Source organism: Rhamphochromis sp. 'chilingali' (genome assembly GCF_963969265.1).
Source record: "Rhamphochromis sp. 'chilingali' genome assembly, chromosome: 5".
Taxonomy (NCBI): domain Eukaryota; kingdom Metazoa; phylum Chordata; class Actinopteri; order Cichliformes; family Cichlidae; genus Rhamphochromis; species Rhamphochromis sp. 'chilingali'.
In genome coordinates, this window is record NC_137932.1 from 12,174,338 (window position 1) to 12,190,089 (window position 15,752).

At 41.6% G+C, this 15,752-nt stretch overlaps 2 protein-coding genes and 1 pseudogene across 3 annotated transcripts; all 3 read right to left on the reverse strand.

Moving 5' to 3' along the window:
• Positions 1-3,009: 3,009 nt before the first annotated feature.
• LOC308397073 lies at positions 3,010-5,158 on the reverse strand (annotated as a pseudogene). The gene has a single exon. The product of its transcript is annotated as an uncharacterized misc_RNA (transcript).
• Positions 5,159-7,659: 2,501 nt separating this feature from the next.
• LOC308397074 (uncharacterized protein) lies at positions 7,660-9,582 on the reverse strand (the record flags this gene model as incomplete). Its single annotated transcript, XM_080882792.1, has 1 exon — positions 7,660-9,582. One exon carries the CDS (start codon positions 9,580-9,582, stop codon positions 7,660-7,662), a length of 1,923 nt encoding a protein of 640 aa, XP_080738918.1.
• Positions 9,583-12,371: 2,789 nt separating this feature from the next.
• LOC308397075 (uncharacterized protein) lies at positions 12,372-14,525 on the reverse strand (the record flags this gene model as incomplete). Its single annotated transcript, XM_080882793.1, has 1 exon — positions 12,372-14,525. One exon carries the CDS (start codon positions 14,523-14,525, stop codon positions 12,372-12,374), a length of 2,154 nt encoding a protein of 717 aa, XP_080738919.1.
• Positions 14,526-15,752: the final 1,227 nt, after the last annotated feature.

Sequence of the window (15,752 nt, forward strand, 5' to 3'; positions counted from 1 at the left end):
TTGTGCCTTTAAAAAAGATAATTCCTCAGTGGACAGTTAACTCCTGATAAACCTTTTTACAAGACAGTCATTCAAATCTGTGGTTATAAGATGCAAATATGAAACCAAAAATTCACCTGAATAAATGTCCTACTTTGAGTTTGTCTCCACCTGCTGGGCGGTGGCATGTTTAGGGTGGAGGATGTAGTTGCAGCTGTCCTGCAGGTGGAGGTGGTGCAGGACAAGCAGAGCAGCAGATTTGTGAGTGTTTTGGACTTGAATTAAAAAGACCAAGACGTGCTGATGAGGCTGCTGTGTGAGGTAGAGACAGGTATAAGGATGTGTATAAAGATTGGGTCTCGCTGTATTGCTCAGGCTGCTCTACAAAATCTATTCACAGGTGCAATCCCACTACTGAGCAGCATGGGGGCTTTGACCTGCTCCGTCTCCGACCTGGGCACCCCTCCTTAGGTGACCTGGTGGTTCCAGGCTCCCCCAGGATCACCATATCGATGCCGAACTTAGTGCGGACACCCAATCGACATAGCCTGCTGCAGCTCAGAGCTCGTGAGCTCAAACGATCCTCCAACCTCAGCCTCCCGGTAGCTTGGATTACAGGCACGCGCCACCGCACCCGGCGAGAAGCAGCTACGTTAACAGGGCTTTTAACTATGTCTGAGGTGACATCATGACACTAACCTGCTGCCCATCATTAGCAAAGTTGTAATGATGGGCAGCAAAGATGAGGAATGAATGGTGCACAATTGTTATATGCAAGTTTTTAGAAAGCTCGTGGTTAACCCAAGAGTATTTTGTCACAATATCAAGAAGAGTAAAGCTTCAATGTCAAGAATAGATAGGAATATAGGGAATTATATATTTTTATTTAAAGACAGGACTCACATGTTTTCATTTCTAGTCTTTAAAACCTGTCTCTATCAGGGACGTGCAGAGAGGTTTAAAGGGGCGGGTGCTCAAAGTTAAAAAGGGGCACATTGAACCATGCTGAATAACAACAACACACATTCATCAAGAATCTAATATGGGAAGGGCAGGGCTGTGTTGATCTGAGACTGTAGACATTAAAAAGTCCACAGGAGAGATGGTAGCTGATTAAACAAGTTTCATGAGATAATAACAAAATGCAAAGATTGGTGACAGCGCTTGGAACCATAAGGCAACGAAAAACTGTGACATAAACTCGGCTCTGCCTGTGAATCACTCTTTGCTTCTCTTCTTCCTTCCTTCCCATCATTTCATATATCACTCTCCACTTGCTGTCTATCTGAGAACAAGGCACAACTTGCTATTGCAATAAACTATAATCTAATTATCCACACCTAACAACTCTTGCACTTAATCTATAATAAAATGATGACAGCAAAATGTTATAGCCCTGCCTTTAGTAGCCTCATACAGCTCCTACTGTTTCCTCCTCATGTCCTTACCAGCCATGTCTGCACAATGTTATATCATGAGTAATATTTTTTTAAATCCAGCTAAATAAAACACACACATGCACACACAGTGACATTTTAGACCTTCTTCAGAATACTGTATATACTATGGGCATCCTTACATTATTATTTATTACTAGAGCTACAATAATAAAGCAATGAGGAGGGGGAAGTAATAAATATGAAATAATGTATTTATGATGATTCCATTTGTTTCACTATCCACTCTGTGCAGGGCAAAGCTTATTACATTTTTAAACTGTAGAGATACAATCATTTTACTGCTGTAAAATCCAACTTTTGTCTTATTTAAAATATAAATCTAATATAATCTGCTTCTTAATGTATGTTCTTTAAAATACAGCGTGTGTTTTTTAATATATTATAATTATAATAATTATTATGTGGACATGCATATTAGATCGTTTTTTAGTGAAATATAATCCCTCCAGAAAGGCAGGAAATGCCCAGAAACTTACTTTAAAACTAAATATGTTCCCTAAAACGGTGACAGAGCTACAGACCCATGACAGCCTTACACAGGTAGCCAGCAGCTATGACCAGCACTACTTGTGCAGTTAATAAAAGGACAGGTAATGTTTGTCACGCTGTTGCACACACAGCACGCTCGTTTGTTTCAGTTCGTCAGTTGCAACAAGACAGCTTACCAACGTGTATGTAATAAGCTAATACTCCTGTGTGCTACACACTACAGTGTGCGCTGTACACCTACTTACTGGGTTTGTCGCATCAGTCTGTGTCTCTGAGTTAACTTGTGTTTCTCCTACAGCTCCGGACCGCAACAAATGCGCGTGCTCTTTGTGAGCTCGTTCCCGGCTCGTAACCAGCGCGTTCTGCCGTCGAGGGCGATCATTGGTTAAATGTGATCATGTGACTGATGCAAGCCAGATCCTTTTATTTAGCAAAACTATGATTAATAGTTAAATATTATTGTTGAGGGGCACAGACAGGACTCCGCACGCACACACACATAAAATAAATAAATAAATAAATAAAAAAAATTTAAAAGTTGCCTCAACAAAAGGGCACTTTGGGCACTCATCAGGAAAGGGGCGGGTGCTCAAGCCCCTCTAGCCCCCCCCTCTGCACGTCCCTGGTCTCTATCCATCTAGTATTAAATCTTTCTGGGAAACAAGTATGTATATTATGCACACACACAAACACACATGCAGCTATTACCTATTTCTTGTTTTTATACCTAAGATGAATTATTGTTGAATGAAGACATTTTTCAAACAAATGTAAAATGTGGGCAATTGTGTTTATTGGGTAAAGGAAAAGGCAGAAGGGGGGGAAAGGATAGAAAGAATGAAAGAGAGAGATGAGAGAAAACCCCAACAATCCCCTCTGAGCAAGCAGCAGGCGACAGTGGATAGGAAAAACTCCTTTTAAAGTGAAAGACACCTAAAGGAGAAACCTATGGCAGAACCAGGCTCAGGAGGGGGCAGTCAACTGCCGGGACTGGTCGGGGGGTGAGGGTGAAAAAAGAAAAAGGAGGGAGGGGAAGGGGGGAAATGAAGATGGAATAGAGGTGGAGGAAGACGAGGTTACATCAGGTGAGAAGCAGCAGTGCCCCTCCTCCAGAACCAGTGGAAGCGTTTTTTCTTCTTTTTCAGATACTCTTCCACCAGCACTTTTTTCTCAATGATGAGGGTTTTCAGCTCATCGATTGTTTCTGCGTTTTCTTTCTCAAGTTTGTTGCATCTTTTCACCATGTCTTCTAATTGTTCTTGTTTTTCTTTAAGCTTGTCTTTCAGTTCTTTAACTGTTGCCTCCTCTATTCGCTTTGCCTTGTGCACATCTGTGTGCATGTCTTCCAGCTGCTGGTTTCTCTTCTGGATTTCTTGAAGTCTACACTGCAGGTCTTTATGTGTTTTCTGTTGTTCTTGCTTTTGCGCCTGGATTTCAGTGTTTTTGTACTTCAAGGTCTTAGAAAGTTCCTCAAGTTCGGTATTTTTTCTCAGCATCTCATTGATGCTACTCTGCATCGCTGAGCATTGTTTTTCCAGCTTTTTCTTTTCTTCTTCCAGTACAGTTGATTTGTACTTTGTTTCGTTATACAATTCTTGGAGTGCTTGATTTTTCCTCTGGAGATGAAGTTTTTCTTCTTCCTGTTGTATTTTCTGTTGGTCTTTTTCTTGAAGAAGCTCTTTATTTCCGTGCACTTTTTTATCAAGCCTGATTTGGAGCGATCTGTGTTTTTCCTCCATCTCGTCAAGCTTGGAGTCCATTTCTTTCTGTTTCATTTCCAGTTTCTTCTTGTCTTGAAGCAACTGTTGACTTTTGTGCAGAGTTTTGTCATGTTTCACCTGCAGCGCTTTGTATTTTTCCTCCATGGCTTGGAGTTTGCTCTGCAGGTCTCTCTGCTCTACGGGCTCTTGTTTCTTTTCTTGGAGGTTCTCCTTATTTCTCTCCAGAGCTTCATCAAGCATTACTCGCAAGCCTTCATTTTGTTTCTCAATGTTCCTCAGCTTGCAATCCATTTCTTCCTTTTTTATTTTCTGTTGGTCTATCTTGTGAAGAAACTCTTTATTTCTCTCCAGAGCTTCATCAAGCATCACTTGCAAGCCTTCATTCTGTTTCTTGATGTGCCTCAGCTTGCAATCCATTTCTTCCTTTTTTATTTTCTGTTGGTCTTTCTCGTGCAGAAACTCTTTATTTCTCTCCAGAGCTTCATCAAGCATTACTCGCAAGCCTTCATTTTGTTTCTCGATGTTCCTCAGCTTGCAATCCATTTCTTCCTGATGTATTTTCTGTTGGTCTTTTTCTTGAAGCAGCTCTTTATTTTTGAGCAGTGTTTCCTCAAGAGTTAGTTGCAGCATTTTCAGTTTTTCCTCCAAGACTTCAAGCTGGGAGTCTGTTTCTTTCTCCAGCATTTCTTGTTGCTCTCTCTCTTGAATGAACTCTTTATTTCTGTGCACTGTTTTCTCAAGCTTGATTTGGAGCAATCTGTGTTTTTCCTCCATCTCGTCAAGCTTGGAGTCCATTTCCTTCTGTTTCATTTCCATTTGCTTCTTGTCTTGAAGCAACTGTTGACTTTTGTGCAGAGTTTTGTCATGTTTCACCTGCAGTGCTTTGTATTTTTCCTCCATGGCTTGGAGTTTGCTCTGCATGTCTCTCTGCTGTGTGGACTGTTGCTTCTCTTCTTGGTGGATTTCCTTCAGTTTTTCCAGAGCTTCGTCAAGCTGCTCTTGGAGCTCCTGATTCTTCTTGACCATGTTTTCCTGTTTTATGCTCTCTTTTTTCCCCTTTTGGAGCAGATCTTTATTTTTTTCCAGAGCTCCATCAAGCTGTTCTTGGAGCTCCTGATTCTTCTTGAGCATTTTATCCCCTTTAATGCTCTCTTTTTTCTCATTTTGGAGCAGATCTTGAATTTTTTCTAGAGCTTCATCAAGCTTTTCTTGGAGCTCGTGATTCTTCTTATCTTGGAGAGCCCATTGTTTCTCCTCAATAATACCTTCCCTTTCCTGAAGCTGGTAGGATAATTTTTCTAATTCAGCGCTCTTTCTCTCATTTTCTTCTGTCAGGGTCTTAATCTTTTCTCTGTTCATGAGATTTTCCTTCTCCATTTCTTCCAATCGCTTTTCCTCTAATTCCACCTGTTCATCCCAAGGAAGAGAGCTGATGTAAGGGTCTAGGGACTCATACCATGGAATAGAGCTGGGGTCAGCTTCTTGTCTTTCTTGCTCTTTCTGAGACATGTTGGAGTCTGTATACCGTGAGTACGAAAAGTATCCAGATGTTTGAAAATGCTTTACTGGTGAACGTTTGAATGCTGCTAACATAAGTGCTGCAAATAACGGACTGAAAGTTGTACCTCCTCACCCCTATTTATGGATTCAGAAGCCTGTGACATCACAATTCCATAAGCCAATGAGGTTGTCACATGACATTCTAGAATGAGGTCATGTTTTTGTATGAATTTTTTAAATAACATCAACATTCCGTAAGCCAATGAGGTTCTTACATGACTTTTGAATGAGGATAATTATTTTGTGTTAATCGACATAGCCTGCTGCAGCTCAGAGCTCGTGAGCTCAAACGATCCTCCAACCTCAGCTTCCCGGTAGCTTGGATTACAGGCACGCGCCACCGCACCCGGCGAGAAGCAGCTACGTTAAGATAAGATAAGATAAGATAACCTTTATTAGTCCCACACGTGGGAAATTTGTTTTGTCACAGCAGGAAGTGGACAGTGCAAAAGTTATGAGGCAAAAATTAGAATACAATAAGAATAAATACAGTACACAACTGTACAGAATAGAATAAAATAAAATACTATATACAGTAGAATAAAATAAAATAAATATACAATAAGATAAAAATAGAATACAAATACAAATACTATATACAACTGAGTAAAAATACAACGATGACAGAAAGGATTATTGCACTTAGTATTATTGCATATGTATGGATGTGTGTGCTTGATCAGTTAAAGTCTTTATTATGGAGTCTGACAGCAGTGGGGAGGAAAGACCTGCGAAATCTCTCCGTCCCACACCGTGGGTGCCGCAGTCTCCCACTGAAGGAGCTGCTCAGTGCTGTCACAGTCTGCTGCATGGGGTGGGAGATGTTGTCCATCAGGGATGACAGCTTAGCCGCCGTTCTCCTGTCACTCACCACCTCCACTGGGTCCAGAGGGCATCCTAGAACAGAGCTGGCCCTTCGGATCACCCTGTTCAGTCTCTTCCTGTCCCCAGCAGAGATGCTGCCGCCCCAGCAGACCACGCCATAAAAGATAGCAGAAGCCACAACAGAGTCATAGAATTTCTTCAGGAGTGGGCCCTCCACTCCAAACGACCTGCGTCTCCGCAGCAGGTACAGCCTGCTCTGCCCTTTCCTGTAGAGGGCGTCTGAGTTATGAGTCCAGTCCAGTCTATTGTTCAGATGAACACCAAGGTACCTGTAGCTGTCCACAGCCTCAATGTCCATACCTTGGATGTTCAGTGGTTGCAGTGGAGAATGCTTGTGCCTGCGGAAGTCTACCACCAGTTCCTTGGTTTTACTGGCGTTGATCTGGAGGTAGTTCAGCTGGCACCAGTCCACAAAGTCTTGGGTCAGACCCCTGTACTCCTTGTCGTCCCCATCAGTGATGAGGCCGACTATTGCAGAGTCATCAGAGAACTTCTGCAGGAAGCACTGGGTGGAATTGTGGGAGAAGTCTGCAGTGTAGATGGTGAAGAGGAACGGAGCCAGAACCGTTCCCTGTGGGGCCCCCGTACTGCAGACGACCCTGTCCGACACACAGCCCTGAGTCCTCACATACTGTGGTTGGTCGGTGAGGTAGTCCAGGATCCAGGTAGTGAGGTGATGGTCCACTCCAGAGTTCACCAGCTTGTCCTTTAGAACCGAGGGAAGAATGGTGTTGAAGGCACTGGAGAAATCAAAGAACATGATTCTCACAGTGCTTCCAGCGGTCTCCAGGTGAGCGAGGGAACGATGTAGGAGGTGAATGACGGCATCAGGGCTTTTAACAGGGCTTTTAACTATGTCTGAGGTGACATCATGACACTAACCTGCTGCCCATCATTAGCAAAGTTGTAATGATGGGCAGCAAAGATGAGGAATGAATGGTGCACAATTGTTATATGCAAGTTTTTAGAAAGCTCGTGGTTAACCCAAGAGTATTTTGTCACAATATCAAGAAGAGTAAAGCTTCAATGTCAAGAATAGATAGGAATATAGGGAATTATATATTTTTATTTAAAGACAGGACTCACATGTTTTCATTTCTAGTCTTTAAAACCTGTCTCTATCCATCTAGTATTAAATCTTTCTGGGAAACAAGTATGTATATTATGCACACACACAAACACACATGCAGCTATTACCTATTTCTTGTTTTTATACCTAAGATGAATTATTGTTGAATGAAGACATTTTTCAAACAAATGTAAAATGTGGGCAATTGTGTTTATTGGGTAAAGGAAAAGGCAGAAGGGGGGGAAAGGATAGAAAGAATGAAAGAGAGAGATGAGAGAAAACCCCAACAATCCCCTCTGAGCAAGCAGCAGGCGACAGTGGATAGGAAAAACTCCTTTTAAAGTGAAAGACACCTAAAGGAGAAACCTATGGCAGAACCAGGCTCAGGAGGGGGCAGTCAACTGCCGGGACTGGTCGGGGGGTGAGGGTGAAAAAAGAAAAAGGAGGGAGGGGAAGGGGGGAAATGAAGATGGAATAGAGGTGGAGGAAGACGAGGTTACATCAGGTGAGAAGCAGCAGTGCCCCTCCTCCAGAACCAGTGGAAGCGTTTTTTCTTCTTTTTCAGATACTCTTCCACCAGCACTTTTTTCTCAATGATGAGGGTTTTCAGCTCATCGATTGTTTCTGCGTTTTCTTTCTCAAGTTTGTTGCATCTTTTCACCATGTCTTCTAATTGTTCTTGTTTTTCTTTAAGCTTGTCTTTCAGTTCTTTAACTGTTGCCTCCTCTATTCGCTTTGCCTTGTGCACATCTGTGTGCATGTCTTCCAGCTGCTGGTTTCTCTTCTGGATTTCTTGAAGTCTACACTGCAGGTCTTTATGTGTTTTCTGTTGTTCTTGCTTTTGCGCCTGGATTTCAGTGTTTTTGTACTTCAAGGTCTTAGAAAGTTCCTCAAGTTCGGTATTTTTTCTCAGCATCTCATTGATGCTACTCTGCATCGCTGAGCATTGTTTTTCCAGCTTTTTCTTTTCTTCTTCCAGTACAGTTGATTTGTACTTTGTTTCGTTATACAATTCTTGGAGTGCTTGATTTTTCCTCTGGAGATGAAGTTTTTCTTCTTCCTGTTGTATTTTCTGTTGGTCTTTTTCTTGAAGAAGCTCTTTATTTCCGTGCACTTTTTTATCAAGCCTGATTTGGAGCGATCTGTGTTTTTCCTCCATCTCGTCAAGCTTGGAGTCCATTTCTTTCTGTTTCATTTCCAGTTTCTTCTTGTCTTGAAGCAACTGTTGACTTTTGTGCAGAGTTTTGTCATGTTTCACCTGCAGCGCTTTGTATTTTTCCTCCATGGCTTGGAGTTTGCTCTGCAGGTCTCTCTGCTCTACGGGCTCTTGTTTCTTTTCTTGGAGGTTCTCCTTATTTCTCTCCAGAGCTTCATCAAGCATTACTCGCAAGCCTTCATTTTGTTTCTCAATGTTCCTCAGCTTGCAATCCATTTCTTCCTTTTTTATTTTCTGTTGGTCTATCTTGTGAAGAAACTCTTTATTTCTCTCCAGAGCTTCATCAAGCATCACTTGCAAGCCTTCATTCTGTTTCTTGATGTGCCTCAGCTTGCAATCCATTTCTTCCTGATGTATTTTCTGTTGGTCTTTTTCTTGAAGCAGCTCTTTATTTTTGAGCAGTGTTTCCTCAAGAGTTAGTTGCAGCATTTTCAGTTTTTCCTCCAAGACTTCAAGCTGGGAGTCTGTTTCTTTCTCCAGCATTTCTTGTTGCTCTCTCTCTTGAATGAACTCTTTATTTCTGTGCACTGTTTTCTCAAGCTTGATTTGGAGCGATCTGTGTTTTTCCTCCATCTCGTCAAGCTTGGAGTCAATTTCCTTCTGTTTCATTTCCATTTGCTTCTTGTCTTGAAGCAACTGTTGACTTTTGTGCAGAGTTTTGTCATGTTTCACCTGCAGCGCTTTGTATTTTTCCTCCATGGCTTGGAGTTTGCTCTGCATGTCTCTCTGCTGTGTGGACTGTTGCTTCTCTTCTTGGTGGATTTCCTTCAGTTTTTCCAGAGCTTCGTCAAGCTTCTCTTGGAGCTCCTGATTCTTCTTGAGCATTTTATCCCCTTTAATGCTCTCTTTTTTCTCATTTTGGAGCAGATCTTGAATTTTTTCTAGAGCTTCATCAAGCTTTTCTTGGAGCTCGTGATTCTTCTTATCTTGGAGAGCCCATTGTTTCTCCTCAATAATACCTTCCCTTTCCTGAAGCTGGTAGGATAATTTTTCTAATTCAGCGCTCTTTCTCTCATTTTCTTCTGTCAGGATCTTAATCTTTTCTCTGTTCATGAGATTTTCCTTCTCCATTTCTTCCAATCTCTTTTCCTCTAATTCCACCTGTTCATCCCAAGGAAGAGAGCTGATGTAAGGGTCTAGGGACTCATACCATGGAATAGAGCTGGGGTCAGCTTCTTGTCTTTCTTGCTCTTTCTGAGACATGTTGGAGTCTGTATACCGTGAGTACGAAAAGTATCCAGATGTTTGAAAATGCTTTACTGGTGAACGTTTGAATGCTGCTAACATAAGTGCTGCAAATAACGGACTGAAAGTTGTACCTCCTCACCCCTATTTATGGATTCAGAAGCCTGTGACATCACAATTCCATAAGCCAATGAGGTTGTCACATGACATTCTAGAATGAGGTCATGTTTTTGTATGAATTTTTTAAAATAACATCAACATTCCGTAAGCCAATGAGGTTCTTACATGACTTTTGAATGAGGATAATTATTTTGTGTTAATCGACATAGCCTGCTGCAGCTCAGAGCTCGTGAGCTCAAACGATCCTCCAACCTCAGCTTCCCGGTAGCTTGGATTACAGGCACGCGCCACCGCACCCGGCGAGAAGCAGCTACGTTAACAGGGCTTTTAACTATGTCTGAGGTGACATCATGACACTAACCTGCTGCCCATCATTAGCAAAGTTGTAATGATGGGCAGCAAAGATGAGGAATGAATGGTGCACAATTGTTATATGCAAGTTTTTAGAAAGCTCGTGGTTAACCCAAGAGTATTTTGTCACAATATCAAGAAGAGTAAAGCTTCAATGTCAAGAATAGATAGGAATATAGGGAATTATATATTTTTATTTAAAGACAGGACTCACATGTTTTCATTTCTAGTCTTTAAAACCTGTCTCTATCAGGGACGTGCAGAGAGGTTTAAAGGGGCGGGTGCTCAAAGTTAAAAAGGGGCACATTGAACCATGCTGAATAACAACAACACACATTCATCAAGAATCTAATATGGGAAGGGCAGGGCTGTGTTGATCTGAGACTGTAGACATTAAAAAGTCCACAGGAGAGATGGTAGCTGATTAAACAAGTTTCATGAGATAATAACAAAATGCAAAGATTGGTGACAGCGCTTGGAACCATAAGGCAACGAAAAACTGTGACATAAACTCGGCTCTGCCTGTGAATCACTCTTTGCTTCTCTTCTTCCTTCCTTCCCATCATTTCATATATCACTCTCCACTTGCTGTCTATCTGAGAACAAGGCACAACTTGCTATTGCAATAAACTATAATCTAATTATCCACACCTAACAACTCTTGCACTTAATCTATAATAAAATGATGACAGCAAAATGTTATAGCCCTGCCTTTAGTAGCCTCATACAGCTCCTACTGTTTCCTCCTCATGTCCTTACCAGCCATGTCTGCACAATGTTATATCATGAGTAATATTTTTTTAAATCCAGCTAAATAAAACACACACATGCACACACAGTGACATTTTAGACCTTCTTCAGAATACTGTATATACTATGGGCATCCTTACATTATTATTTATTACTAGAGCTACAATAATAAAGCAATGAGGAGGGGGAAGTAATAAATATGAAATAATGTATTTATGATGATTCCATTTGTTTCACTATCCACTCTGTGCAGGGCAAAGCTTATTACATTTTTAAACTGTAGAGATACAATCATTTTACTGCTGTAAAATCCAACTTTTGTCTTATTTAAAATATAAATCTAATATAATCTGCTTCTTAATGTATGTTCTTTAAAATACAGCGTGTGTTTTTTAATATATTATAATTATAATAATTATTATGTGGACATGCATATTAGATCGTTTTTTAGTGAAATATAATCCCTCCAGAAAGGCAGGAAATGCCCAGAAACTTACTTTAAAACTAAATATGTTCCCTAAAACGGTGACAGAGCTACAGACCCATGACAGCCTTACACAGGTAGCCAGCAGCTATGACCAGCACTACTTGTGCAGTTAATAAAAGGACAGGTAATGTTTGTCACGCTGTTGCACACACAGCACGCTCGTTTGTTTCAGTTCGTCAGTTGCAACAAGACAGCTTACCAACGTGTATGTAATAAGCTAATACTCCTGTGTGCTACACACTACAGTGTGCGCTGTACACCTACTTACTGGGTTTGTCGCATCAGTCTGTGTCTCTGAGTTAACTTGTGTTTCTCCTACAGCTCCGGACCGCAACAAATGCGCGTGCTCTTTGTGAGCTCGTTCCCGGCTCGTAACCAGCGCGTTCTGCCGTCGAGGGCGATCATTGGTTAAATGTGATCATGTGACTGATGCAAGCCAGATCCTTTTATTTAGCAAAACTATGATTAATAGTTAAATATTATTGTTGAGGGGCACAGACAGGACTCCGCACGCACACACACATAAAATAAATAAATAAATAAATAAAAAAAATTTAAAAGTTGCCTCAACAAAAGGGCACTTTGGGCACTCATCAGGAAAGGGGCGGGTGCTCAAGCCCCTCTAGCCCCCCCCTCTGCACGTCCCTGGTCTCTATCCATCTAGTATTAAATCTTTCTGGGAAACAAGTATGTATATTATGCACACACACAAACACACATGCAGCTATTACCTATTTCTTGTTTTTATACCTAAGATGAATTATTGTTGAATGAAGACATTTTTCAAACAAATGTAAAATGTGGGCAATTGTGTTTATTGGGTAAAGGAAAAGGCAGAAGGGGGGGAAAGGATAGAAAGAATGAAAGAGAGAGATGAGAGAAAACCCCAACAATCCCCTCTGAGCAAGCAGCAGGCGACAGTGGATAGGAAAAACTCCTTTTAAAGTGAAAGACACCTAAAGGAGAAACCTATGGCAGAACCAGGCTCAGGAGGGGGCAGTCAACTGCCGGGACTGGTCGGGGGGTGAGGGTGAAAAAAGAAAAAGGAGGGAGGGGAAGGGGGGAAATGAAGATGGAATAGAGGTGGAGGAAGACGAGGTTACATCAGGTGAGAAGCAGCAGTGCCCCTCCTCCAGAACCAGTGGAAGCGTTTTTTCTTCTTTTTCAGATACTCTTCCACCAGCACTTTTTTCTCAATGATGAGGGTTTTCAGCTCATCGATTGTTTCTGCGTTTTCTTTCTCAAGTTTGTTGCATCTTTTCACCATGTCTTCTAATTGTTCTTGTTTTTCTTTAAGCTTGTCTTTCAGTTCTTTAACTGTTGCCTCCTCTATTCGCTTTGCCTTGTGCACATCTGTGTGCATGTCTTCCAGCTGCTGGTTTCTCTTCTGGATTTCTTGAAGTCTACACTGCAGGTCTTTATGTGTTTTCTGTTGTTCTTGCTTTTGCGCCTGGATTTCAGTGTTTTTGTACTTCAAGGTCTTAGAAAGTTCCTCAAGTTCGGTATTTTTTCTCAGCATCTCATTGATGCTACTCTGCATCGCTGAGCATTGTTTTTCCAGCTTTTTCTTTTCTTCTTCCAGTACAGTTGATTTGTACTTTGTTTCGTTATACAATTCTTGGAGTGCTTGATTTTTCCTCTGGAGATGAAGTTTTTCTTCTTCCTGTTGTATTTTCTGTTGGTCTTTTTCTTGAAGAAGCTCTTTATTTCCGTGCACTTTTTTATCAAGCCTGATTTGGAGCGATCTGTGTTTTTCCTCCATCTCGTCAAGCTTGGAGTCCATTTCTTTCTGTTTCATTTCCAGTTTCTTCTTGTCTTGAAGCAACTGTTGACTTTTGTGCAGAGTTTTGTCATGTTTCACCTGCAGCGCTTTGTATTTTTCCTCCATGGCTTGGAGTTTGCTCTGCAGGTCTCTCTGCTCTACGGGCTCTTGTTTCTTTTCTTGGAGGTTCTCCTTATTTCTCTCCAGAGCTTCATCAAGCATTACTCGCAAGCCTTCATTTTGTTTCTCAATGTTCCTCAGCTTGCAATCCATTTCTTCCTTTTTTATTTTCTGTTGGTCTATCTTGTGAAGAAACTCTTTATTTCTCTCCAGAGCTTCATCAAGCATCACTTGCAAGCCTTCATTCTGTTTCTTGATGTGCCTCAGCTTGCAATCCATTTCTTCCTTTTTTATTTTCTGTTGGTCTTTCTCGTGCAGAAACTCTTTATTTCTCTCCAGAGCTTCATCAAGCATTACTCGCAAGCCTTCATTTTGTTTCTCGATGTTCCTCAGCTTGCAATCCATTTCTTCCTGATGTATTTTCTGTTGGTCTTTTTCTTGAAGCAGCTCTTTATTTTTGAGCAGTGTTTCCTCAAGAGTTAGTTGCAGCATTTTCAGTTTTTCCTCCAAGACTTCAAGCTGGGAGTCTGTTTCTTTCTCCAGCATTTCTTGTTGCTCTCTCTCTTGAATGAACTCTTTATTTCTGTGCACTGTTTTCTCAAGCTTGATTTGGAGCAATCTGTGTTTTTCCTCCATCTCGTCAAGCTTGGAGTCCATTTCCTTCTGTTTCATTTCCATTTGCTTCTTGTCTTGAAGCAACTGTTGACTTTTGTGCAGAGTTTTGTCATGTTTCACCTGCAGTGCTTTGTATTTTTCCTCCATGGCTTGGAGTTTGCTCTGCATGTCTCTCTGCTGTGTGGACTGTTGCTTCTCTTCTTGGTGGATTTCCTTCAGTTTTTCCAGAGCTTCGTCAAGCTGCTCTTGGAGCTCCTGATTCTTCTTGACCATGTTTTCCTGTTTTATGCTCTCTTTTTTCCCCTTTTGGAGCAGATCTTTATTTTTTTCCAGAGCTCCATCAAGCTGTTCTTGGAGCTCCTGATTCTTCTTGAGCATTTTATCCCCTTTAATGCTCTCTTTTTTCTCATTTTGGAGCAGATCTTGAATTTTTTCTAGAGCTTCATCAAGCTTTTCTTGGAGCTCGTGATTCTTCTTATCTTGGAGAGCCCATTGTTTCTCCTCAATAATACCTTCCCTTTCCTGAAGCTGGTAGGATAATTTTTCTAATTCAGCGCTCTTTCTCTCATTTTCTTCTGTCAGGGTCTTAATCTTTTCTCTGTTCATGAGATTTTCCTTCTCCATTTCTTCCAATCGCTTTTCCTCTAATTCCACCTGTTCATCCCAAGGAAGAGAGCTGATGTAAGGGTCTAGGGACTCATACCATGGAATAGAGCTGGGGTCAGCTTCTTGTCTTTCTTGCTCTTTCTGAGACATGTTGGAGTCTGTATACCGTGAGTACGAAAAGTATCCAGATGTTTGAAAATGCTTTACTGGTGAACGTTTGAATGCTGCTAACATAAGTGCTGCAAATAACGGACTGAAAGTTGTACCTCCTCACCCCTATTTATGGATTCAGAAGCCTGTGACATCACAATTCCATAAGCCAATGAGGTTGTCACATGACATTCTAGAATGAGGTCATGTTTTTGTATGAATTTTTTAAATAACATCAACATTCCGTAAGCCAATGAGGTTCTTACATGACTTTTGAATGAGGATAATTATTTTGTGTTAATCGACATAGCCTGCTGCAGCTCAGAGCTCGTGAGCTCAAACGATCCTCCAACCTCAGCTTCCCGGTAGCTTGGATTACAGGCACGCGCCACCGCACCCGGCGAGAAGCAGCTACGTTAAGATAAGATAAGATAAGATAACCTTTATTAGTCCCACACGTGGGAAATTTGTTTTGTCACAGCAGGAAGTGGACAGTGCAAAAGTTATGAGGCAAAAATTAGAATACAATAAGAATAAATACAGTACACAACTGTACAGAATAGAATAAAATAAAATACTATATACAGTAGAATAAAATAAAATAAATATACAATAAGATAAAAATAGAATACAAATACAAATACTATATACAACTGAGTAAAAATACAACGATGACAGAAAGGATTATTGCACTTAGTATTATTGCATATGTATGGATGTGTGTGCTTGATCAGTTAAAGTCTTTATTATGGAGTCTGACAGCAGTGGGGAGGAAAGACCTGCGAAATCTCTCCGTCCCACACCGTGGGTGCCGCAGTCTCCCACTGAAGGAGCTGCTCAGTGCTGTCACAGTCTGCTGCATGGGGTGGGAGATGTTGTCCATCAGGGATGACAGCTTAGCCGCCGTTCTCCTGTCACTCACCACCTCCACTGGGTCCAGAGGGCATCCTAGAACAGAGCTGGCCCTTCGGATCACCCTGTTCAGTCTCTTCCTGTCCCCAGCAGAGATGCTGCCGCCCCAGCAGACCACGCCATAAAAGATAGCAGAAGCCACAACAGAGTCATAGAATTTCTTCAGGAGTGGGCCCTCCACTCCAAACGACCTGCGTCTCCGCAGCAGGTACAGCCTGCTCTGCCCTTTCCTGTAGAGGGCGTCTGAGTTATGAGTCCAGTCCAGTCTATTGTTCAGATGAACACCAAGGTACCTGTAGCTGTCCACAGCCTCAA